The sequence below is a fragment of the Castanea sativa genome, chromosome 7 (genome assembly GCF_040712315.1).
Source record: "Castanea sativa cultivar Marrone di Chiusa Pesio chromosome 7, ASM4071231v1".
NCBI lineage: Eukaryota > Viridiplantae > Streptophyta > Magnoliopsida > Fagales > Fagaceae > Castanea > Castanea sativa.
Window position 1 is genome coordinate 44,236,654 of NC_134019.1, and position 24,184 is coordinate 44,260,837.

At 34.8% G+C, this 24,184-nt stretch overlaps 3 protein-coding genes across 3 annotated transcripts; 1 reads left to right on the forward strand and 2 right to left on the reverse strand.

The window, feature by feature from the left end:
• Window positions 1-1,362: 1,362 nt before the first annotated feature.
• LOC142642219 (mechanosensitive ion channel protein 6-like) lies at window positions 1,363-5,498 on the reverse strand. Its single transcript, XM_075816558.1, has 5 exons — window positions 3,646-5,498; window positions 3,184-3,307; window positions 2,292-2,585; window positions 2,002-2,204; window positions 1,363-1,873 (listed from the first exon to the last, which is right to left on the reverse strand). The coding sequence occupies exons 1-5, from the start codon at window positions 5,451-5,453 to the stop codon at window positions 1,555-1,557; spliced, it is 2,748 nt and encodes a 915-aa protein (XP_075672673.1). The 5' UTR covers window positions 5,454-5,498; the 3' UTR covers window positions 1,363-1,554.
• Window positions 5,499-9,017: 3,519 nt separating this feature from the next.
• Window positions 9,018-10,786, forward strand: LOC142644532 (zinc finger BED domain-containing protein RICESLEEPER 1-like). The gene is made up of 4 exons (XM_075819119.1): window positions 9,018-9,050; window positions 9,198-9,484; window positions 9,575-10,173; window positions 10,254-10,786. The coding sequence occupies exons 1-4, from the start codon at window positions 9,018-9,020 to the stop codon at window positions 10,784-10,786; spliced, it is 1,452 nt and encodes a 483-aa protein (XP_075675234.1).
• A 5,704-nt stretch (window positions 10,787-16,490) lies between these two features.
• On the reverse strand, window positions 16,491-20,928 carry LOC142642971 (mechanosensitive ion channel protein 6-like). Its single transcript, XM_075817444.1, has 5 exons — window positions 18,775-20,928; window positions 18,312-18,435; window positions 17,420-17,713; window positions 17,130-17,332; window positions 16,491-17,001 (listed from the first exon to the last, which is right to left on the reverse strand). The coding sequence occupies exons 1-5, from the start codon at window positions 20,679-20,681 to the stop codon at window positions 16,683-16,685; spliced, it is 2,847 nt and encodes a 948-aa protein (XP_075673559.1). The 5' UTR covers window positions 20,682-20,928; the 3' UTR covers window positions 16,491-16,682.
• Between the last annotated feature and the right edge of the window lie 3,256 nt (window positions 20,929-24,184).

Below are 24,184 nucleotides of genomic sequence, written 5' to 3' on the forward strand. Positions count from 1 at the left end.
GCAATTATAAATATTGATATCATTTATGAATTCATTAGATATATCCAACCATCGCAATAGTGAATTATGTAAATTGATTCGAACTCTGACTAAAGCCAAACATTCTAAACATGGCAATACAATTTAAATATCATCATAGAATATTAACCCTTATACTGTATCATAACTTTTATAAAAAGAAAAATTATGTTAAGCGGTTCATCCATTCAATTGGGTGATTTCACATGCAATATCGAAGCTTAGTTATTAAGAGTACTAATAACAAATAACTACACTGAACTTCAAAAGTCTTGAAAAGAGAGTTTTGGAGACTTCGTTTTTATTGTTTAGAGTCTTTAGATTCAGAGTAATCCATACGCTGGGCAGAACTTTTCAGTTTAGAAAATTATTTCTTTATTACCTAATTTTTCACACTAACAATGAATGCACTTCTATTAATGTTATTTTAGGTTTTTTTTTTTTTCATTCCATTTCCTGAAACTAATTCACTTTTTCTCGTTAATGCATTGATCCCGCTAATCTTTGCATGTGATTAAACTATTTTTGCAACCTCTCAATTTTTATGAATTATTAATCCAAAATATCAAAAGCACCCACTCTTAAGAGAGATACTCTAGAATCTAAAACACTCACCCTTCTATACATACAAAAGCAAAACTTGGCTTTATGAGAAGTTTACCTATATTTATTATTAAGTAACAAATTCTGGAATAATTGAAAAAAACACCAAACTAATTTTGCTCTTGCGGTCCATTTAAGCAATTGAGGTTGGGGTTATATGCTCGAAAGCCCATATAATGCCCACACAACTGACAGGCTTACTCTTGGGCCTAGATTTACCAGAAAAATCGATCATTAGAAGACAACTGACCATATAATGCCCACACAACCCACTATGTACACACACACACACACACATACATATATATAAAACAAAAATAAGAGAAAATGGATAATAAAAATAATAATAATGTTATCTGAAGCTCTAAAAATTATACATAAATATGAGATCAAAAAAATTGGTTCCAATTAGTAAAATATCTGGCCGTCAAATATGAGATTTGAAAAATAACCAATAATCATTGTTTTACTTTAACAATACTTTTACAGTTTTACCTCCCCTCCTTCAAACACCCCACCAAAAAAATAAAACCCTAATCTACCAAGGCCTCTAAATTGCGCGCTACATTGAGGGTCATTTGAACATCTTCTGCCCCCTCCTAATCCATATCCAATAGTGATCAATCGAATTTAACAGTTCCAAGATCAAATTTGAACTTAAGTTCAGAGAGAGACTCAAATTTCCTATAAACCATTGACATATGTTTCAAAAGAGAAATAGAATTATGCGAAAAAGATAGAAAGAAATTACTCTAGTTTGATAGGTACTAGGTTCATAATGTATAAAAACCTGAAGACTAAATTTACACAATATAAGCCAACTAAACAGAATCATGCACAAAATCACTGTCATTTTATACAGAATGCTACTCTATGAAAATGGTGCCTTGCAAGTCAATTGCCAACTGTCATATGCATACCATGGAGATACATTTAGTTAGCAAACTTGCTTGTTTCCTCACTCAAACTCTTATTTTCCACCCAAGTGGATGGAAGCCGGGAAGAGATCACAGGAGGCATGGCGCGAACATTAATGTCAACTGGAAGCAGGCGGTATTGAATGTCAAGCTCACGGAAAATCTTAACCATCTCTTCAATCAAAAGAGATCTCCTTGCAAACTTCTCACCCATGTCTTGGTAGTTCATTTTGTGTGTCAGCCACAAGGCCAACCTCAGTCTGTTTAACTCTTCAAAATCCTTCATTATAATCATAGGTGCAGTATACCAGTGCTCCTTCTTGCTCTCAACATAACTGCAGTGGCAACAATAAATGAAGAAAAGAATTATCAACTCAGATACTTACCTAGCAGGTGTACAGTCAACGTAAAGTGGCCTAGACATGAATCATAGTGACCAAGACATAAATCATTTTGTACATACCTAATTATTCTTTGCCTCATAGCTGCAATCTTATCTGCAGGTGTTGCTATATGGACACAGAATTCAATGGCATCTCCCATGTCAGGACTACGATAGAAGTTATTGATGGGCTTAGTAGCAAGAACACTGTTTGGGTAAATGAGCTTTGTATTGTCATATCTCAGAAATACAGTAGTCAAGATGTTCATTTCTTCGACAACCATCTGAAATTTATTTTAGAATATATTAGTCCCCACACATAAAAGGGCAAAACTTGCAAGATATTAACACAGTAAAAGATGGAAAATTACCTGAACCCCTTCAATTTCACACCTGTCTCCCACATCATATGGATGCATCACGAATAAGAAGACGATTGCTTCAAATACTGTTTTGCAGGTGTTTCCAAAAATAAATGCAACGAGCACGAGCTGAGAGCTTATGTAGAGCAGAAATTTGGTTGTGGCAATTCCCAATATCAGAAGCCAAACCACAAATATGCCAATGCCAACTAGAATGTTCAACACTCGATGAAGCTTGTTCACAGCTGTTTTGGTATCATTCAACGTCAAAGCGAGTGCTCTTCGCTCTCTGAAGGCATTGACCTGGAACAATCAAATACATTACCATTATAAGCACCGAGTAAAACACAAACCCAACATTGTCAAAATCAAGATAATTTTTACAAGGGCATCCACATAATATGAAAATAGACATTGTTAGAAGACTCTGATTTTCTTATGACCAAAAGAACATAGCAAAGATTTAAAACCTTAAAAACAACAATTTCATCAAATCTTTCTAAGCAGCTATCCTTGAGGCATGTTCAAATGAGAGGAAATCATCATAAGTGTCTAAAGCATTGATGCTCTAATCAGTTTTTTAATAGACCAGGATTCTAAAAATTTGTATATCCCTAACTAAAACTGCTGTGATCAACTATATAATCAATGCTCAATATATGTGGCCGCAGAATTCACTGCCAGGCTTCTGAGTTCCCTGATGCTTGATCCTTGCTTGAAAGGTAAAGAGTAACAAAAACGCATGCAGAGGAATGCACAAACAAACTTTTGTCATGGTGAAACTTATATATTGTAAATGATGATTATTCCAACTTATCGACTAAGAGATTCACTTCTAGCTTTGACCAAGAAAAAGGAAAAAAAGCAATAAAAATTAAACCATTTCTTGCCCAATCCTTACCACCCAGTTCTTCATGGATGATTTACTGATTCTCCTGGTCTCAGAGGCTCCTTCAAAGAGACTCAAGGTTTTCACAGCCTCATCTTCTCGCAAGAAACGCATCAAGTCCTCCATGTAGATGAACCTGACAGAGAAACAGTTCATGGAAATTGATTAGGAAGAGTGACATCATATATGCACGAGAAATCAAGTTAATGATAATTACAAAGCATCATACGTTCTCCATCTATTTAACAAATATAACAAAGCAAATTGAACAAGAAACAGAATGACTAATAGTTTTCCATATCAGGAAGCAACAATTAATTAAAAAATTCATCACATAAGTTCAGTTACAGGCGATGAAAGGAAATAAGGCAACATTGCAATAAAAGAAGTTTCAAATGGAGAAGCAATTATCAAATCACATGATGTAAAATGATAGACACCAATTGAATCAATGTCTATGGAGTAAGGACTTACTTGGACCCGCGCCTAGCAACATTATGAAATATTTTCTTTGCAGCAGCTTTCGCCTCAACTTCACTCCTAATCTGCGTAGAAGAATCATCGTCCCCAGAAGGGGTAGTATCCAATATCTGCTCATCCAATGTGGTAATTGTCCCATGCCTCACAATCCTCATCAACCTCTTCATATTCCACGCCGACACATTCTTAGGATTCAACTTATGTAAATGATCAATAGTTATCCCCTCATGCCCCTTCATCGACATTATCCTTGACAACTTCCCACTCCTCGCTTTCAGACTCCTCTGCAGCCCACCACTCCCAATACCCCTTCCACTCTTCATCGAAGGAAAAGCATCCGCCTTCAAATCCGGGGGCATAGTAGCACCCGCATTTTGCAACTGCCTAACCTCATCAACAAAACTAAACTCATCATCCTCCGCGTTCTGTATCTCAATCAAAGGCGGCCCAGACAATGTCTCGATCACATACTGATTAAACAAAGACTCGTGAATCCTATCGAAATAAGTACTCACATGGAAAGATGAAGCTAAAACCTTAACCACAAGTGTCTTAACCATCCAAACCAAAGTACCCACCAACATACAAACCAAAAACTTAGTAAAATACCTAAGCTTATCGCTCTTTGTCTCCCTCTCAACCTTCTTATCAAACAAAAAATGCCAAGCCAACAAAACAAGTCCCAACCAAAGACAATTCTGCACAGGCTTTCTCACCCCATATACGAAGTAAAGCACCTTTTTACGCAAAAGGAAATTCCTTTCAATAAAAAACACTATAATCCTAATCCCCCACCCAGAAACCAATCTCCCACAAATCAAAACCAAAACCAAAACTTCCCATTTCCATAGTTTCAGTTTCCACAGATTCTTGTGCCGCAAGTAATGTATGCTGAGCGTGCAAGCCAAAGCTCCTATAATCACAACCAAGTTCAGCCATTGCAAAATAGTCCATGCATTCACCTTCCCACCTTTGAACTCGTTCGGCACATCATCTTCCAAAAATGGGTCGTCCTCTTCGTCCTCCATTTTCTGCAACATCCCGGATCGGAACTGACCCGACTTGGGCACCCGAAACGACCGCCTTTCCATTTCAGCGGGCGGCGGGTCCATCAACCTCGACCGAGTTTTCGCTCTCAACAAGCTCGATTTCCTCTGAACCGGCGCGTTTGCCGTACACGTCACCACGTCAATGTTGTCGTTGTCGTTGTTAAAACGGCGACGTACTGAGTCGTTGTCGTTGTTGTTGTTGTTGTTGTTGTTGTTGTTTTTGATGTCGTTGTCGTTGGTAAAACGGCGTCGTACTGAGTCGTTGTTGTTGTTGTTTTTGGCGGTAGTCGGGGTGGGGGTGGAAGATTCGGTTTCTTGAAACGACACCCGGAGCTCTCTCGAGGGTGTCGTTTTGAGTGGAGACTCGGAAACGGTAGGCAACTTCCTGTCGTTTTCGTCGCACAGCTCGTCCATTTCCAAATCCATGTCCAACGACATCTCGCCCGAAGCCTTCTGCTTGTGCAGGAACTGCTTGATCAATTTCGACGGCGGATCTTTCTCCTCCTCCACCACCACCGCCGCCGCCGCCTCCGTCGCCGCAACCGCATTACTACTCTCTCCGCCGCGTCGCGCGAAATCAAAACCCAACTTGTCTTGGTCTTTCCAAAAATCGTAACTATTCTCCCTCCAAATCTTCCCGCCAGTAGTCTCAGAGCCCTTCATCGCCGAGGAATCTCCGTCGTCGATCTTGACAATGACTTCTTCGCCGGCTCGCATTGAATCGTCGTCGTCGTTGTGGTGATGGAAGAGCATAGGGAGGTGTTCGTGGCTGTGGTGGTTGGATTTAAGGCTGTGATTATTAATATAAGGTCACAGTAAAGCAAAGAAAAGGAAAAAAAAAGTGGGCTATTCAGTGATCAATGATGACGATTGACGAAGATTTTTATTTTTTTTCTTCCTCTCTCTTTTTGTGTGGTTTGTTTGTTCGTTCGTTTTAATTTTTCTTCTCAAGTCCCCAGAAATCACGAGAAATCTGGGGACTTGAGAAGAAAAATTAAAACGAACGAACAAACCACACAAAAAGAGAGAGGAAGAAAAAAAATAAAAATTTTCGTCAATCGTCATCATTGATTACTGAATAGCCCACATTTTTTTTCCTTTTCTTTGCTTTACCGTGACCTTATATTAATAATCACAGCCTTAAACTTTTTTCTTTCATTTCATTCACATGCGGCAGAAGACTAGGTGATAATTGGTACTATTATACATATGTGTTGACCAATATTATTTATTTTCAAGTAATCTTAAAGGTAGTAGAACAAATGAAAGTTTTGGAAATATAAATTTTCATTATCCAATCTACCCAATTTTGTTATTGAGCTCTTAAAGTTTTTAGTTTGAATTTAATATGAACAGAACAAAGAATGACCTGAAATTTGCGGCCAACAAAGTTGGCTCAGGCCATTTAAAATGAGCATTGCACAAAGTTTGAATCCATATGTTGTCATTATGCTTTTTTTTTTCCCTCCTAATACTTTGTCATTATGCTACGAAATACCCGATTAAGAAATAAAATTTGTCACTTGCAATTCTATCACAGGTTGTCATTATCCTTTTCTTTTTTCCAATACCTTGTCATTATGCATTTATACTACGAAATACCCAATACTTGCAATACTATCATTTACTTACTCCCACTAATTTTTATTAAACCCAATATTCTTACGAAATACCCAATTAAGAAATTTTGTCACCGGCAAGACAATCACTTTCCTACTTAGCGACTACTACTACCACTTTTTACTAAACCCAATTTGCAATTTATACAAAATACCTAATTTTAATAAATCTTAACTTGCAATTTATACTTGAGTAACTTAACTATTAAGAAGACAATAATACTTTTTCTTAAATCAGGTTAACAAGTTATCACAAGTTTAACTGTATTTTGTTGTTAATTAAGTCTCTTGATGTCAGTTGAAACAAATATTAAAGTGTTATATTGTTAAACCGTTACACATTTTATATGTGAGGCTTCACACAAAAGACGTTACCTGCAAAATGCAACCATTAAATACATTTAAAAAAAAAATAGTCAATATTTCTTGGAAATTTATTTTTCTTTTTGTTGGGAGAAGAATGAGTAGATGAGAGCAATCTAAGTTAACATTCTTCATTAGAGCGTTATCAAATTAACACTTTACCTGTTTAGCTCAAACACGCAAACAGAAATCCTAATAATGCAAAAAACCAAAATAGAAAATCCTAATACTGGACATAGCTATGATGATTGATGAGTTTTATACAACACTACAACTTAAAAGCTTTTGTCTTTTGTGCGCTCTTCTTGTTGTCATTATGCTTTTTTTTTTCTCCCAATACTTTGTCATTATGCTACGAAATACTGAATTATAAAAAATAAAAAAAAAGATAGAAAATTTGTCACCTGCAATACTATCATTAGTTGTCAATTGTCATTATGCTTTTTTTTTTTTCTTTTTCTTTTTTTTTATCCCAATACTTTGTCATTATGCTACGAAATACCGAATTAAGAAAGAAAATTTGTCACTTTGCAATACTATCATTTACCTACTTGGCCGACAACCACTAATTATTTACTAAACCCAATATTTTTCGAAATACCCAATTAAGAAATTTTGTTACTTGCAAGTCGCAAGACTATCATTTTCCTACCTAACTACTACTATTACCGCTACTTTTTACCAAACCGAATTTACAAGAAATAGCTATTTTTAATAAATTTTAACTTGCAATTCAATCATTACAAGTACTTGAGTAACTTGACTATTATGAAAATAATAATACTTTTTCTTAAATTAGGTTTGCACGTTATCAAATGCTTTTAGGGTTATAAACAAACTAATTCGATCGTGAACAGTTCGGACTCAGCTCGATAAAAAGTTCATTCATGTTTATTTGTTTATAAATAAACCAAAATTGAGCCTTAGTTTTCGGCTTGTTTGATAAACAAACCGAGCATAAGTAAAAAAATTTGTTCGTGAACAATCGGCTCGATACAACACAAGTCAAGCTTAAGCTCATGTATAGCTTGATATATTTGCTAAATAAACTAAATATTTTTACATTACACATATTTTAATAATAAAATTTCCCACATAAGACCACTTTTTAGTACCCATTACTTTAAGTTTTTTTCTTTCTTTTAAAAAAAAAACATTTTTAGCCCAAAAAAAAAACCGGGAGACTTCACTTTTTGTAATTCACGTTTTTTCTAGAGTTTTCAATTTCCACTTCTAGAGTTCTCTAGTACAGTAATACTTCAAGCATACAGCTAAACTTCACCATCTTAGGTGTCCCTTTGTTGTCTTTTCCTATTATTTTCGTGTATTACAGTTTACTAGTTTAGTCATTTACTAAGTGTCCTTTCAATATGAATACACTATATCTTAATACAGTTTAGTTTCTTCTCTCTACCGAAACTTCACAATTTAGTTCTATCGTTGAATAAAAAAAATAAAAAATAAAAAACTCAATTTAGTTTTATTCAAACTAAAATTCTCGGTTGCCACTCAATGAGTCCATGTCTATCCTATGCAGTCTGCAACCTAAAACTCTTAGACTCTCTTGGAAAGATCGAAGCTTCTTTGAGAAGCTTCGATTTTTCTCTTTTTTATCATCAGTTTCTTTCCTTTCCCCAAATTTTCACAAAGAATTTATCAGCTCTCTCTCTCTGCCAAGAAATTCCAGCAAATTTGCCCTATATCTCTTTGCAACAAATGAACAAGTCCTAGATTTGGAAGAGTTAAATGCTAGCAAAGAGGATTTAGAGTCTGGTGTTTACCGAATCACCATGTGATTTAAGGGTTCTAGTGGGCGTGCAAAGAGCTCCGACAACAGCTCTAGATCCAGTGTAGTATTTGGCATCACTACCATCTTCGTTCTCTACCTCCATCCTAAAGACGTTTACAGCCTTCTCTCACCATAGGTAAATTTTCATGTTTAAAAAATTTTCTATATATTTTTATAGTTGTTTGCACTATAGTTTGTTTGATATTGCAAAATCGTTTTGATTTCCAAGTTATGGTTGTTTATGAAATTTCTATATAACTTAGAAAAATCTTGTTGGTTGAATTCGTTTGATAATAACTTAACTTTGTAATTAGTGGATTGTGGTTGTGGAGTCTGGTATGTAGTTTGGAATGGTTTTGTGCTTTTCTTTTCCTAAGGTGCAGAGTCCTTTGTGGTTAGCTACTAAAAATGTTATACTTTCTTTGTACTTAGTTTTGTTTTCTGCTATGTGCTATGTGTTTTGGGATATCAAATTTAATTTCTTGTTTATTCATATATGTTTTGGAATGTTAATTTATTTAGATTTGTGAAGTGGAGAGTCAACAAATGGATGCTCCTACTACTAAAAATCTAGATGGAGTAATTAATATTGATGAGAATGAAGAATCTTTAAAAAATAATGATGTCAAACTTGAAGAAAAACCATTTGAACAAAAGAAAAGGAAAAGGACTTTTGTGATTTGGAATGAATTTAATGAAATTACTCTTCCTAATGGAACAAAAAAGGTTCTATGTATTCACTGCCTTAAAAGACTTGCCTATAGTAATAATGGTGCAACAACACAATACCATAGGCACTTGAAAGGTTGTCTAAGTCATAAAATAGCTAATAAGAAGCAAAAACAGTTAGTTGTAAATGAAGGTGGGGTGGAAAGTGAGGTGGCAATAGCAAACTTTGAGTATGACCATGCCAAGGTGAGGGAAAAGGCTTCACATATGATCCTTATGCATGAATACCCTTTTAATATGATGGAGCATGAGGTTTTTAATGTTTTTATGAAAGCTACTCCATAGTATCAGAAAATTTCACGCAATACTCCAAGGAATGATTGCATTTCTACTTTTGAGTTGGAGAAGAAAAAATTGAAGAGTATGCTTGGTAGTGTCAATAGAGTTAGCCTTACTACAGATATTTGGAAATCTGAACAAAAAATTGGGTTTATGTGTCTTACCTGTCATTTTGTTGACTCTAATTGGAAATTACAAAAGCGAATTATAAATTTTTGTGATGTACCACCTCCACATTCCGGAGTTGTAATTTCTGATGCTATTTTTAAGTCTTTGCTTGATTGGGGGCTTGAAAACAAGGTGTGTACAATAACGTTGGACAATGCTAACAACAATGATGCAGCTGTAAGAATTTTGAAAGATGTTATCAAAAGGAAGCTCATGTTGGGTGGCAAGATCTTTCATGTACGTTGCTATGCACATATCATTAATTTGTTGATACAAGATGGGTTGAGCAAGATTGAAATGGTGATTGAAAATGTCTATGAAAGTGTGAAGTATCTAATTGTATCAGAAACTCGTCTCATAAAGTTTGGTGAGATTGCAAAGCAATTGCAATTACCATCCAAGAAGTTGATCTTAGATTGTCCCACACATTGGAATGCAAAATATGCAATGTTGGTTGCTGCCTTGGAGTTTAGAGAGGTGTTCCCTAGGTACAAAGTTAGAGATGCGGGGTATAATTGGCTGCCTAGTAATGAAGATTGAGATAGGACAGAACATGCGTGCAATATTTTTTATCACTTTTTGAAGAAGTCACAAATGTCATATCAGGAAGTGAATATCCAACTACAAATATATTCCTTCCCGAGGTTTGGAAGATAAAGGAAGTTTTAAATAAGAAGTTACTTGATGAAAATGATTACATTAGTGCTATGGCATGTAAGATGAAGTTAAAGTTTGACAAATATTGGGATGAATGCAACTTTGTAATGGCCATAGCTATTGTGTTAGATCCTCGGTTCAAAATGACTTTGATAAACTTTTCCTTTCCAAAGATCTATAAAGGGTTTGAAGTAACTAAAAACATTGATTGTGTTCATGATTCCTTATATCAACTTTATAATGAATATGTTGTGGACTATACTTCAAGCAATGCTGGACAAAGTGCATCTAAATCCACTGAAGGTAGTAGTAGTGTTGGTGGCAATAATTCAAAGTTTAAAACTAGAGGTAGAATGGAGTTTGATCAGTTTGTTAGAAATGCTAATAACATACAACCAGCAAAATCATATCTGGATGTGTACTTGGAAGAAGGTGTATTTTATGCTCGGATGATTCAGACAGACTTTGATGCTTTGGAGTAGTGGAAGGCTAACAACCTAAAATTTCTTATTCTCTCAAAAATGACATCTGACATACTTTCCATCCCCATCACCACAGTAGCTTCAAAATCTGCATTCTCTGCAAGAGGTAGAGTAATTGATATGTATCGAGCTTCTTTATCAACAAAAACTGTATAAGCTTTACTTTGTGGGGCTGATTGGGTTTGACCTCTTTACAAAACTAAGAATCAATCAAAAGTAAGTGTTCATCACATTTATTAATTCTTTTCCCAAAAAACAACTTAAATTTATTTTAATTTTTGTCTATTGTAACAAAGACTTGGAATCTAAAGCTTCTAATTTTTTTTTGTAGGTTGAACCGGGGTCTACTAGCATCACGGAGATAGTCATACCTTTTCCAAAATGATGTTATCTTAAGTGTATTATTTAGTATGTGTGTGTGTATTTTTTTTTTATTAAATGCTTTTTTTATAGTTTTTATTTTTATTTTTATAATGTTTTTGAAAGCTTATATTTGCTTTTACATGCAGTTGGAAAGATAATGAGTTGAAGGATTTTTTGTTGTGGATGTTAGTTTTCTGTGTTTGCAAGAGAGTGTAATTGGTATATGCTTTGTTATTTGATAATGGTCTTTTATATCTATGATTTTCTTATATTTGCAAAAGACATGTTATGTTGATATGGTGCATATTGATACTACAACTATAATAATGTCATACCTAGTGAAAAATTTAATCATATAACCACATACTTCCAACACTTACACTCATGGACACAAAAACCATCAAACTTCATGACCACCCATGAGCTGAAAAGGCAAACTCAATTTCTCTCCTAGTTGGAGTAAACCCATCTTTCTTTTAATTAATCTTTTTCTCCATTTTGGTCTAATTGGGTAACTGGGTAGCTGTCCTTCTACTCAATTAACAAACTATCACATATCAAATACTAAAAAGTAAAAGAAATTTCGTGGGGTTAGAGAGTAGATAGTAGATACCTTGGCTAGCTTATCTCCTTGTGCTTGAAAGGACAGGGCAAGTTGCTTGGTGTTAGATGGGTCAGAGGAATCGATAGAAGCCAATTCCTCATTCACCTGTGTATTGGTATTGGTACTAGTAGTAGTAAGACTGGGTTGGTCTTGGTTTTGATGTTGATCAAAATCAAAAGGGAGGTTTCGTAAATTTGATGTGGTGGGCACAGGGCGCTTCTTGCTGCTTTTATTGTTGTTGGTCTTCCATGTCAGTTTCATCTTCGTCGTCTCTGTAATCCTTTTGCGGGCTTTAATTTCTTCTCGGAGTTCCACAAGAGGCAGAGAACAGGAAGAGCAAGAGGAAGGCTTTGGTTTGTGTGTCTATGACTATGTAGCGGGGCAAGGACTCCTAACCCGCACCGCTCTCATCCCCAATTCCCTCCCTCTCTCTCTCGTATTGTCTCGTCTTAGCCTCTGCTTCTGCCATGAATAGAACTAGGCCGACAGAGAAGACAATCTTCTTCGTCGGGTATGATTTCTTTCAAAGACCAATCCACCATGATGGTCTTAGCAAACGAGTCATGGATTTGTATTCCATCAAGCCCCCAGAAATCCCAGGCATTGATTCAGCAGAAGAAGAGAAAAAAGGAAAAGAATTTGGTACGATTTGGCCGAAGAGTATCGTCCATTTATGGAGGTTTTTGACCCGGATGTTGGAATTTGGGAACCGTTGTTACCAAACCCTTGTTACCTTGTGACAAAGATCAAAATGCAAACCGTTAATTCTGAATTTGTAATTATTCAAATAATGATAAGTTCATTTAAATATTTTTAAAAAAAAATTAAAAAAATTATAAATTTATAGTTTAAAGACTTTGAATCTCTAAAGTCTTAAAAAATAGAGTTTTAGAGACTTCGTTTTTATTATCCAGAGTCTTTGGATTTGAAGTAATCCATACGCTAGGCAGAACTTTTCAATTTAGAAAATTGTTTATTTAGTACCTAATTTTCCACACTAACAATGAATACACTTAATAGTATTTTTTTTTTCTGTCCAGAATTTTCAAGAAAGTGTCTTTTAAGAAAATTAAAGCTTGATTGCAAGGCCTTAGAATCTTGAGAACAAACAATAGGAGACATCAAAATCTAATACCGTGTAAACCAGGTTTTCTTTGTTGATAGTATGAAATTTTGGTAAGGTATTAAAAGTCTAGATATGTGAGTCTCTAAGTAAAATAAACATAAATAAAGAAGTCTAGTTAAAACGGTTCAATGTCAAATTGTCACTTAGTTTATACATGGAGTATCTTTTACTTTTTTACTTAAGTTGTTTTGGTTTAAATCGATTTATTTACCATTAATTATATTTAATGATTTTGATTGTAAATCTCATAATTTTTTTTTATCAAATTGCAAATGGATTTGGTCTGATGAGGATTGAGTTTGCATGGGCGAAGAGTTTTAGGGCCTATACTTGAGTTCCTAAAGCATATATGGTATTTATTAGAGGTAGCAGTCAACCGATTTTTGATAAAACTGTCATAGCGGTTGGTGATATTCTCTACTGGGTTTCGGCGGAAGTAGGCGTTTCACATATTTTCGTTTTTCAAGCTTATGATCTAATTAAGGATGAGTGGTTCGAGGGCTGTCTGAATGTTCCGAAGAAATTTTTGAGCAGGGTGAATTTTTCTTCGGTGAGAATGAGGATCGTTGCAGTCTTATCCATTTATGTGATCAAAAATTTTGCATACTCTTACGGTGTTACATCTTTCCTTATAATAAGGATAAGGATAGGAAGAGAAGTGAGTATTTCAAGCTACGGGAAGAAGATTTTTATCTATATTCAGTGATACTTGAGCTTTCTCCAAATTTAGAGAAGGACAAGGACTCTGAAGGTTGAGTTGAATATTGCAGTTGTCCATGGAAAAACATCTTGTGCCTCGCCATCTAGTAATTAAAGATGCCCTGTTGGTGTAAAACTATTTTATTACTGTCTTATTATGAACCAACTTAAAGTGGTGCTAATCTTTATAATTTTTATTAGAATCTGTTATGTTATATTCAGAAATATAAGAGGTTAATTGAATGCAGAAGAAAACACAACATTAGAAAAATGTAACGGTTATTGAATGACCTTCTAGACAATTATAAATACTGTTGTCATTTATGAATTCATTAGATACATCCAACCATGGCAATAGTGAATTATGTAAATTGATTCAAACTTTGACTAAAGCCAAACATACTAAACATGGCAATACAATTTAGATATCATCGTAGAATATTATACCGTATCATAACTTTTATAAAAAGAAAATTATGTTAAGAGGTTCATCCATTCAATTGGGTGATTTCACACACAACATTGAGGCTTAGTTATTAAGAGTTCTAACAACAAAGAGCTACAACTTGCAAACATGTATCATTAATAAACTGAAAAATTTAGTCACAATTATATATATTGTCTTGACATTGAACCTCTAAAGTCTTGAAAAAAGAGTTTTGGAGACTTCGTTTTTATTATCCAAAATTTTTGGATTCAGAGTAATCCATACGCTGGACAGAACTTTTCAATTTAGAAAATTATTTCTTTATTATCTAATTTTCCACACTAACAATGAATGCACTTCTATTAATGTTATTTTAGGTTTTTTTTTTTTTTTTTTCATTCCATTGACTTGAAACTAATTCACTGTTTCTTGTTAATGCATTGATCCCGCTAATCTTTGCATGTGATTAAACTATTTTTGCAACCTCTCAATTTTTATGAATTATTAATCCAAAAATATCAAAAGCAGTCACTCTTAAGAGAGATACTCTAGAATCTAAAACACTCACCCTTCTATACATATAAAAGCAAAACTTGGCTTTATGAGAAGTTTATCTATATTTATTATTAAGTAACAAATTCTGGAATAATTGGAAAAAACACCAAACTAATTTTGCAATTGCTGTCCATTTAAGCAATTGAGGTTGGGTTATATGCTAGAAAGCCCATATAATGCCCACACAACTGACAGGCCTACTCTAGGGCCTAGATTTAACAGAAAACCAATAATTAGAAGACAACTGACCATATAATGCCCACACAACACAATATACATATAAAACAAAAATAAGAGAAAATGACGAACCTGACAGAGTTGTTGTTGTTTGGGAACGGTGTCGTTTGATCTACAAGAAGTCCCAAAGTGAGTTCCACTAGACAGTCCTTTAGCTCCTCAATGGCACACTTTGGATTTCGAATCCGAAAATCCTTCTTCTTCAGGTTCAGGAGGAAATGACGTCATGCTGGCTGTTTGGTTCGGAACTCAAACTGACGAGGCTTTCCAGGAGGCTTGGCAGTTGGATTCGGGTAAGGTCTACTTGTCTCCAAAGCTTTGGTATCTGAGACTAACGGTCATCCAAACCCAATATTTGCAATTATAAATATTGATGTCATTTATGAATTCATTAGATATATCCAACCATTGCAATAGTGAATTATGTAAATTGATTCGAACTCTGACTAAAGCCAAACATACTAAACATGGCAATATCATAGAATATTAACCCTTATACTGTATTATAACTTTTATAAAAAGAAAAATTATGTTAAGAGGTTCATCTATTCAATTGGGTGATTTCACATGCAAGCTTAGTTATTAAGAGTACTAATAACAAATAACTACACTGAACTTCAAAAGTCTTGAAAAGAGAGTTTTGGAGACTTCGTTTTTATTGTTTAGAGTCTTTGGATTTAGAGTAATCCATACGCTGAGCAGAACTTTTCAATTTAGAAAATTATTTCTTTATTACCTAATTTTTCACACTAACAATGAATGCACTTCTATTAATGTTATTTTAGGTTTTTTTTTTTTCATTCCATTGACTTGAAACTAATTCACTTTTTCTCGTTAATGCATTGATCCCGCTAATCTTTGCATGTGATTAAACTATTTTTGCAACCTCTCAATTTTTATGAATTATTAATCCAAAATATCAAAAGCACTCACTCTTAAGAGAGATACTCTAGAATCTAAAACACTCACCCTTCTATACATATAAAAGCAAAACTTGGTTTATGAGAAGTTTACCTATATTTATTATTAAGTAACAAATTCTGGAATAATTGAAAAAAACACCAAAGTAATTTCGCTCTTGCGGTCCATTTAAGCAATTGAGGTTGGGGTTATATGCTAGAAAGCCCATATAATGCCCACACAACTGACAGGCTTATTCTTGGGCTAGATTTACCAGAAAAATCGATCATTAGAAGACAACTGACCATATAATGCCCACACAACCCACTATGTACACACACACACACACATATATATATATAAAACAAAAATAAGAGAAAATGGATAATAAAAATAATAATAATGTTATCTGAAGCTCTAAAAATTATACATAAATATGAGATCAAAAAAATTGGTTCCAATTAGTAAAATATCTGGCCGTCAAATGTGAGATTTGAAAAATAACCAATAATCATTGTTTTACTTTAACAATACTTTTACAGTTTTACCTCCCCTCCTTCAAACACCCACCAAAAAAATAAAACCCTAATCTACCAAGGCCTCTAAATTGCGCGCTACATTGAGGGTCATTTGAACATCTTCTGCCCCCTCCTAATCCATATCCAATAGTGATCAATCGAATTTAACAGTTCCAAGATCAAATTTGAACTTAAGTTCAGAGAGAGACTCAAATTTCCTATAAACCATTGACATATGTTTCAAAAGAGAAATAGAATTATGCGAAAAAGACAGAAAGAAATTACTCTAGTTTGATAGGTACTAGGTTCATAATATATAAAAACCTGAAGACTAAATTTACACAATATAAGCCAACTAAACAGAATCATGCACAAAATCACTGTCATTTTATACAGAATGCTACTCTATGAAAATGGTGCCCTGCAAGTCAATTGCCAACTGTCATATGCATACCATGGAGATGCATTTAGTTGGCAAACTTGCTTGTTTCCTCACTCAAACTCTTATTTTCCACCCAAGTGGATGGAAGCCGGGAAGAGATCACAGGAGGCATGGCGCGAACATTAATGTCAACTGGAAGCAGGCGGTATTGAATGTCAAGCTCACGGAAAATCTTAACCATCTCTTCAATCAAAAGAGATCTCCTTGCAAACTTCTCACCCATGTCTTGGTAGTTCATTTTGTGTGTCAGCCACAAGGCCAACCTCAGTCTGTTTAACTCTTCAAAATCCTTCATTATAATCATAGGTGCAGTATACCAGTGCTCCTTCTTGCTCTCAACATAACTGCAGTGGCAACAATAAATGAAGAAAAGAATTATCAATTCAGATACTTACCTAGCAGGTGTACAGTCAACATAAAGTGGCCTAGACATGAATCATAGTGACCAAGACATAAATCATTTTGTACATACCTAATTATTCTTTGCCTCATAGCTGCAATCTTATCTGCAGGTGTTGCTATATGGACACAGAATTCAATGGCATCTCCCATGTCAGGACTACGATAGAAGTTATTGATGGGCTTAGTAGCAAGAACACTGTTTGGGTAAATGAGCTTTGTATTGTCATATCTCAGAAATACAGTAGTCAAGATGTTCATTTCTTCGACAACCATCTGAAATTTATTTTAGAATATATTAGTCCCCACACATAAAAGGGCAAAACTTGCAAGATATTAACACAGTAAAAGATGGAAAATTACCTGAACCCCTTCAATTTCACACCTATCTCCCACATCATATGGATGCATCACGAATAAGAAGACGATTGCTTCAAATACTGTTTTGCAGGTGTTTCCAAAAATAAATGCAACGAGCACAAGCTGAGAGCTTATGTAGAGCAGAAATTTGGTTGTGGCAATTCCCAATATCAGAAGCCAAACCACAAATATGCCAATGCCAACTAGAATGTTCAACACTCGATGAAGCTTGTTCACAGCTGTTTTGGTATCATTCAACGTCAAAGCGAGTGCTCTTCGCTCTCTGAAGGCATTGACCTGGAACAATCAAATACATTACCATTATAAGCACCGAGTAAAACACAAACCCAACATTGTCAAAATCAAGATAATTTTTACAAGGGCATCCACATAATATGAAAATAGACATTGTTAGAAGACTCTGATTTTCTTATGACCAAAAGAACATAGCAAAGATTTAAAACCTTAAAAACAACAATTTCATCAAATCTTTCTAAGCAGCTATCCTTGAGGCATGTTCAAATGAGAGGAAATCATCATAAGTGTCTAAAGCATTGATGCTCTAATCAGTTTCTTAATAGACCAGGATTCTAAAAATTTGTATATCCCTAACTAAAACTGCTGTGATCAACTATATAATCAATGCTCAATATATGTGGCCGCAGAATTCACTGCCAGGCTTCTGAGTTCCCTGATGCTTGATCCTTGCTGGAAAGGTAAAGAGTAACAAAAACGCATGCAGAGGAATGCACAAACAAACTTTTGTCATGGTGAAACTTATATATTGTAAATGATGATTATTCCAACTTATCGACTAAGAGATTCACTTCTAGCTTTGACCAAGAAAAAGGAAAAAAAGCAATAAAAATTAAACCATTTCTTGCCCAATCCTTACCACCCAGTTCTTCATGGATGATTTACTGATTCTCCTGGTCTCAGAGGCTCCTTCAAAGAGACTCAAGGTTTTCACAGCCTCATCTTCTCGCAAGAAACGCATCAAGTCCTCCATGTAGATGAACCTGACAGAGAAACAGTTCGTTGAAATTGATTAGGAAGAGTAACATCATATACGCATGAGAAATCAAGCTATGGATAATTACAACAGCATCATACGTTCTCCATCTATTTAACAAATATAACAAAGTAAATTGAACAAGAAACAGAATGACTCATAGTTTTCCATATCAGGCAGCAACAATTAATAAAAAAATTCATCACATAAGTTCAAGTACACGCGATGAAAGAATATAAGGCAACATTGCAATAAAAGAAGTTTCAAATGGAGAAGCAATCATCACATCACATGATGTAAAATGATAGACACCAATTGAATCAATGTCTATGGAGTAAGGACTTACTTGGACCCACGCCTAGCAACATTATGAAATATTTTCTTTGCAGCGGCTTTCGCCTCAACTTCACTCCTAATCTGCGTAGAAGAATCATCGTCCCCAGAAGGGGTAGTATCCAATATCTGCTCATCCAATGTGGTAATTGTCCCATGCCTCACAATCCTCATCAACCTCTTCATATTCCACGCCGACACATTCTTAGGATTCAACTTATGTAAATGATCAATAGTTATCCCCTCATCCCCCTTTTTCGACTGTGTCCTCGACAACTTCCCACTCTTCACTTTCGGACTCCTCTGCAGCCCACCACTCCCAATAACCCTTCCGCTCGTCATCGAAGGAAAAGCATTCGCCTTCAAATCCGGGGGCATAGTAGCACCCGCATTTTGCAACTGCCTAACCTCATCAACAAACCTAAAATCAGCATCCTCTGCGTTCTGTATCTCAATCACAGGCGGCCCAGACAACGTCTCGATCACATACTGATTAAACAAAGACTCCTGAATCCTATCGAAATAAGTACTCACATGGAATGAAGAAGCTAAAACCTTAACCACAAGTGTCTTAACCAACCAAACCAAAGTACCCACCAACATACAAACCAAAACCTTAGTAAAATAATTAAGCTTATCACTCTTCGTCTCCCTCTCAACCTTCTCATCAAACAAAAAATGCCAAGCCAACAAAACAAGTCCCAACCAAAGACAATTCTGCACAGGCTTTCTCACCCCATATACGAAGTAAAGCACCCTTTTACGCAAAAGGAAATTCCTTTCAATAAAAAACACTATAATCCTAATCCCCCACCCAGAAACCAATCTCCCACAAATCAAAACCAAAACCAAAACTTCCCATTTCCATAGTTTCAGTTTCCACAGATTCTTGTGCCGCAAGTAATGTATGCTGAGCGTGCAAGCCAAAGCTCCTATAATCACAACCAAGCTCAGCCATTGCAAAATAGTCCATGCATTCACCTTCCCACCTTTGAACTCGTTCGGCACATCATCTTCCAAAAACGGGTCGTCGTCTTCGTCCTCCACTTTCTGCAACATCCCGGATCGGAACTGACCCGACTTGGGCACCAGACCCGACCGCCTTTCCATTTCGGCCGGCGGCGGGTCCATCAACCTCGACCGAGTTTTCGCTCTCAACAAGCTCGATTTCCTCTGAACCGGCGCGTTTGCCGTACACGTCACCACGTCAATGTTGTCGTTGTCGTTGTTAAAACGGCGACGTACTGAGTCGTTGTCGTTGTCGTTGTTGTTGTTTTTGATGTCGTTGTCGTTGGTAAAACGGCGTCGTACTGAGTCGTTGTTGTTGTTGTTTTTGGCGGTAGTGGGGGTGGGGGTGGGGGTGGAAGATTCGGTTTCTTGAAACGACACCCGGAGCTCTCTGGAGGGTGTCGTTTTGAGTGGGTACTCGGAAACGGTAGGCAACTTCCTGTCGTTTTCGTCGCAGAGCTCGTCCATTTCCAAATCCATGTCCAACGACATCTCGCCCGAAGCCTTCTGCTTGTGCAGGAACTGCTTGATCAATTTCGACGGCGGATCTTTCTCCTCCTCCACCACCGCCGCCGCCGCCGCCGTCGCCGCAACCGCATTACTACTCTCTCCGCCGCGTCGCGCGAAATCAAAACCCAACTTGTCTTGGTCTTTCCAAAAATCGTAACTATTCTCCCTCCAAATCTTCCCGCCAGTAGTCTCAGAGCCCTTCATCGCCGAGGAATCTCCGTCGTCGATCTTGACAATGACTTCTTCGCCGGCTCGCATTGAATCGTCGTCGTCGTTGTGGTGATGGAAGAGCATAGGGAGGTGTTCGTGGCTGTGGTGGTTGGATTTATCGGCGGAGATTTTTCTGAGGTGTTTGTAAGAGTTGGTGTGGGATTTGAAGGATTTTCTGAGTGAGAAATCCATGTCAAATGGAATATTTTAAGGAATTAAAAAAAAATTAAAAAATATAATAATAATTTAGGAGAGTGTTAAGTGAGGAAGGTGTTAGGGTTCGGTGCCGGAAGCAGATGAAAAAGTGGAGGTATTTGTTTTATGAGTTTTGCAAGGAAAGTGTGTTTGACGCGTGTTACTTTTTTTTGTGTAGTTTTGAGTGTGAATTAATTAAACTTAAATATGGAGAGTTTTAAGTAATGAGAGTTTTGCTTTTTCAGGAGGGGAGTTTGTTTGTGCAGCAGTGAGCATGTTGTGCCAGAAGACTCGGGAAAAAAGAATAGAGAAAAAATTGCCGCCGTGCATGAGGTTTTTATTTATTTTGTGTGTTTGACCTTGAGAAAACAAAGGGTCTTGATTTCTACACAATTTACGTTAGTGCCACTTTTATTTATTTATTTATTTTTTTATAAAATGAAAATGGAAAAGGAAAAAGAAAAAGTGGAGTTGTCTTGAGAATATTTTCTTAAAGTAATTATTATGAGAATTTTACTTTAAGAGATTGTACGAGGTTTTTATTTATTTATTTTATAAAATAAAAAAGGAAAAGGAAAAGGAAAAGGAAAAAGAAAGAGAAAAAGAAAAAGTTGAGTTATTTTGAGAATATTATTTTAATAGGTTGTCTTGTGATATTGAGAGTAAGAAAATATTTGACTTCTAGGGAAAAAAAGTAAAGATACATTTGGAAAGTTATTATTAGTATTATATATTATATATTTATAAATTATACCATATTTTGAGGTATCCAAAAATAAAACAGATTGACAAATGACAATAGTATGCATATCATTTAAAAATAAATAAATAATCCAAAATGGTACTTCTCTTTCAAAATTTCATTGAAACTGTACAAAGCTCTATTCCAATGTGTATACTCATCGTAAACTTGGCTATCAATAGGAAGGCTTGTGATTTTTCTTTAGGTCACACATGAATTTTTTTTTTTTTCCTTCAAATGTAGGGAGGGTATTCATCACCCTCCTTTATACCATAAAAAGTGGACTCCTCAAAACCAATTTCAAATGGATTTAATAGAAGCTTCTTAAAAAAAAATGGATATATTAGATGTATTTTATAGTTAAATATAAAAATTTTAAAATAGAAATAATTTTATTTTGTGTTATGTTAAGGCATTTTTCATTTGCGTTTTGTGAAAGGACCCTCTCACAATATACGAATTTTGTAGGTGTGTAGAATTCACATGCGGCAGAAGACTAGGTGATAATTGGTACTATTATACATATGTGTTGACCGATATTATTTATTTTCAAGTAATCTTAAAGGCAGTAGAACAAATGAAAGTTTTGGAAATATAAATTTTCATTATCCAATCTACCCAATTTTGTTATTGAGCTCTTAAAGTTTTTAGTTTGAATTTAATATGAACAGAACAAAGAATGACCTGAAATTTGCGGCTAACAAAGTTGGCTTAGGCTATTTAAAATGAGCATTGCACAAAGTTTAAATCCATATGTTGTCATTATGCTTTTTTTTCCCTCCTAATACTTTGTCATTATGCTACGAAATACCCGATTAAGAAATAAAATTTGTCACTTGCAATTCTATCACAGGTTGTCATTATCCTTTTCTTTTTTCCAATACCTTGTCATTATGCATTTATACTACGAAATACCCAATACTTGCAATACTATCATTTACTTACTCCCACTAATTTTTATTAAACCCAATATTCTTACGAAATACCCAATTAAGAAATTTTGTCACTGGCAAGACAATCACTTTCCTACTTAGCCACTACTACTACCACTTTTTACTAAACCCAATTTGCAATTTATACGAAATACCTAATTTTAATAAATTTTAACTTGCAATTTATACTTGAGTAACTTAACTATTAAGAAGACAATAATACTTTTTCTTAAATCAGGTTAACAAGTTATCACAAGTTTAACTGTATTTTGTTGTTAATTAAGTCTCTTGGTGTCAGTTGAAACAAATTTTAAAGTGCTATACTGCTAAACCGTTACACATTTTACATGTGAAGCTTCACACAAAAGATGTTACTTGCAAAATGCAACCGTTAAATACATAAAAAAAAAATAGTCAATATTTTTTGGAAATTTATTTTTCTTTTTGTTGGGAGAAAAATGAGTAGATGAGAGCAATCTAAGTTTACATTCTTCATCTGAGTGTTATCATATTAACACTCTACCTGTTGAGCTCAAACACGCAAACAGAAATCCTAATAATGCAAAAAAACAAAACAAAAAATCCTAATAATGGACATAGCTATGATGATTGATGAGTTTTATACAACACAACAACCAAAAAGCTTTTGTCTTTTGTGCGCTCTTCTTGTTGTCATTATGCTTTTTTTTTTTTTTTCTCCCAATACTTTGTCATTATGCTACGAAATACTGAATTATAAAAAATAAAAAAAAGATAGAAAATTTGTCACCTGCAATACTATCATTAGTTGTCAATTGTCATTATGCTTTTTTTTTTTTTTTATAATCCCAATACTTTGTCATTATGCTACGAAATACCGAATTAAGAAAGAAAATTTGTCACTTTGCAATACTATCATTTACCTACTTGGCCTACAACCACTAATTTTTACTAAACCCAATATTTTTCGAAATACCCAATTAAGAAATTTTGTTACTTGCAAGTCGCAAGACTATCATTTTCCTACTTAACTACTACTATTACTGCTACTTTTTACCAAACCCAATTTACAAGAAATAGCTATTTTTAATAAATTTTAACTTGCAATTCAATCATTACAAGCACTTGAGTAACTTGACTATTATGAAAATAATAATACTTTTTCTTAAATTAGGTTTGCATGTTATCAAATGCTTTTAGGGTTATAAACGAACCAAGTTGATTGTGAACAGCTCGAGCTCGGCTCGATAAAAAGCTCATTCATATTTGTTTGTTTATAAACAAACCAAAATTGAGCCTTAGTTTTCGGCTTGTTTGATAAACAAACTGAGCCTAAGTAAAAAAATTTGTTCGTGAATAATCGGCTTGATACAACACAAGTCAAGCTTAAGCTCATGTATAGCTTGAAAAAAGGTTTGATATATATTTGTTAAATAAACTAAATATTGTTACATTACACATATTTTAATAATAAAATTTCCCACATAAGACCACTTTTCAGTACCCATTACTTTAAGTTTTTTTCTTTCCTTTAAAAAAAAAACATTTTTAGCCACACAAAAAAAAAAACTGGAGACTTCACTTTTAGTAATTCACGCTTTTTCTAGACTTTTCAATTTCCACTTCTAGAGTTCTCTTGTACAGTAATACTTCAAGCATACAGCTAGACTTCACCATCTTAGGTGTCCCTTTGTTGTCTTTTCCTATTATTTTCGTGTATTACAGTTTACTAGTTTAGTCATTTACTAAGTATCCTTTCAATATGAATACACTATATGTTAATACAGTTTAGTTTCTTCTCTCTACCGAAACTTCAGAATTTAGTTCTATCATTGAATAAAAAAAAA

What these genes read in the sequence shown, in the direction of transcription:
- LOC142642219 (XM_075816558.1), bottom strand. Translation starts at nt 5,453, where the DNA reads ATGCTCTTCCATCACCACAACGACGACGACGATTCAATGCGAGCCGGC. An exon ending in GTTGCTAGGCGCGGGTCCAA is followed by an intron (nt 3,308 to 3,645) that starts GTAAGTCCTTAC and finishes TTTCTCTGTCAG; the next exon opens with GTTCATCTACATGGAGGACT. An exon ending in CATCCATGAAGAACTGGGTG is followed by an intron (nt 2,586 to 3,183) that starts GTAAGGATTGGG and finishes TGATTGTTCCAG; the next exon opens with GTCAATGCCTTCAGAGAGCG.
- LOC142644532 (XM_075819119.1), top strand. Translation starts at nt 9,018, where the DNA reads ATGGATGCTCCTACTACTAAAAATCTAGATGGA. An exon ending in CTACTAAAAATCTAGATGGA is followed by an intron (nt 9,051 to 9,197) that starts GTAATTAATATT and finishes GGAACAAAAAAG; the next exon opens with GTTCTATGTATTCACTGCCT. An exon ending in GGGGTATAATTGGCTGCCTA is followed by an intron (nt 10,174 to 10,253) that starts GTAATGAAGATT and finishes ATGTCATATCAG; the next exon opens with GAAGTGAATATCCAACTACA.
- LOC142642971 (XM_075817444.1), bottom strand. Translation starts at nt 20,681, where the DNA reads ATGGATTTCTCACTCAGAAAATCCTTCAAATCCCACACCAACTCTTAC. An exon ending in GTTGCTAGGCGTGGGTCCAA is followed by an intron (nt 18,436 to 18,774) that starts GTAAGTCCTTAC and finishes TTTCTCTGTCAG; the next exon opens with GTTCATCTACATGGAGGACT. An exon ending in ATGAGGCAAAGAATAATTAG is followed by an intron (nt 17,002 to 17,129) that starts GTATGTACAAAA and finishes TTGCCACTGCAG; the next exon opens with TTATGTTGAGAGCAAGAAGG.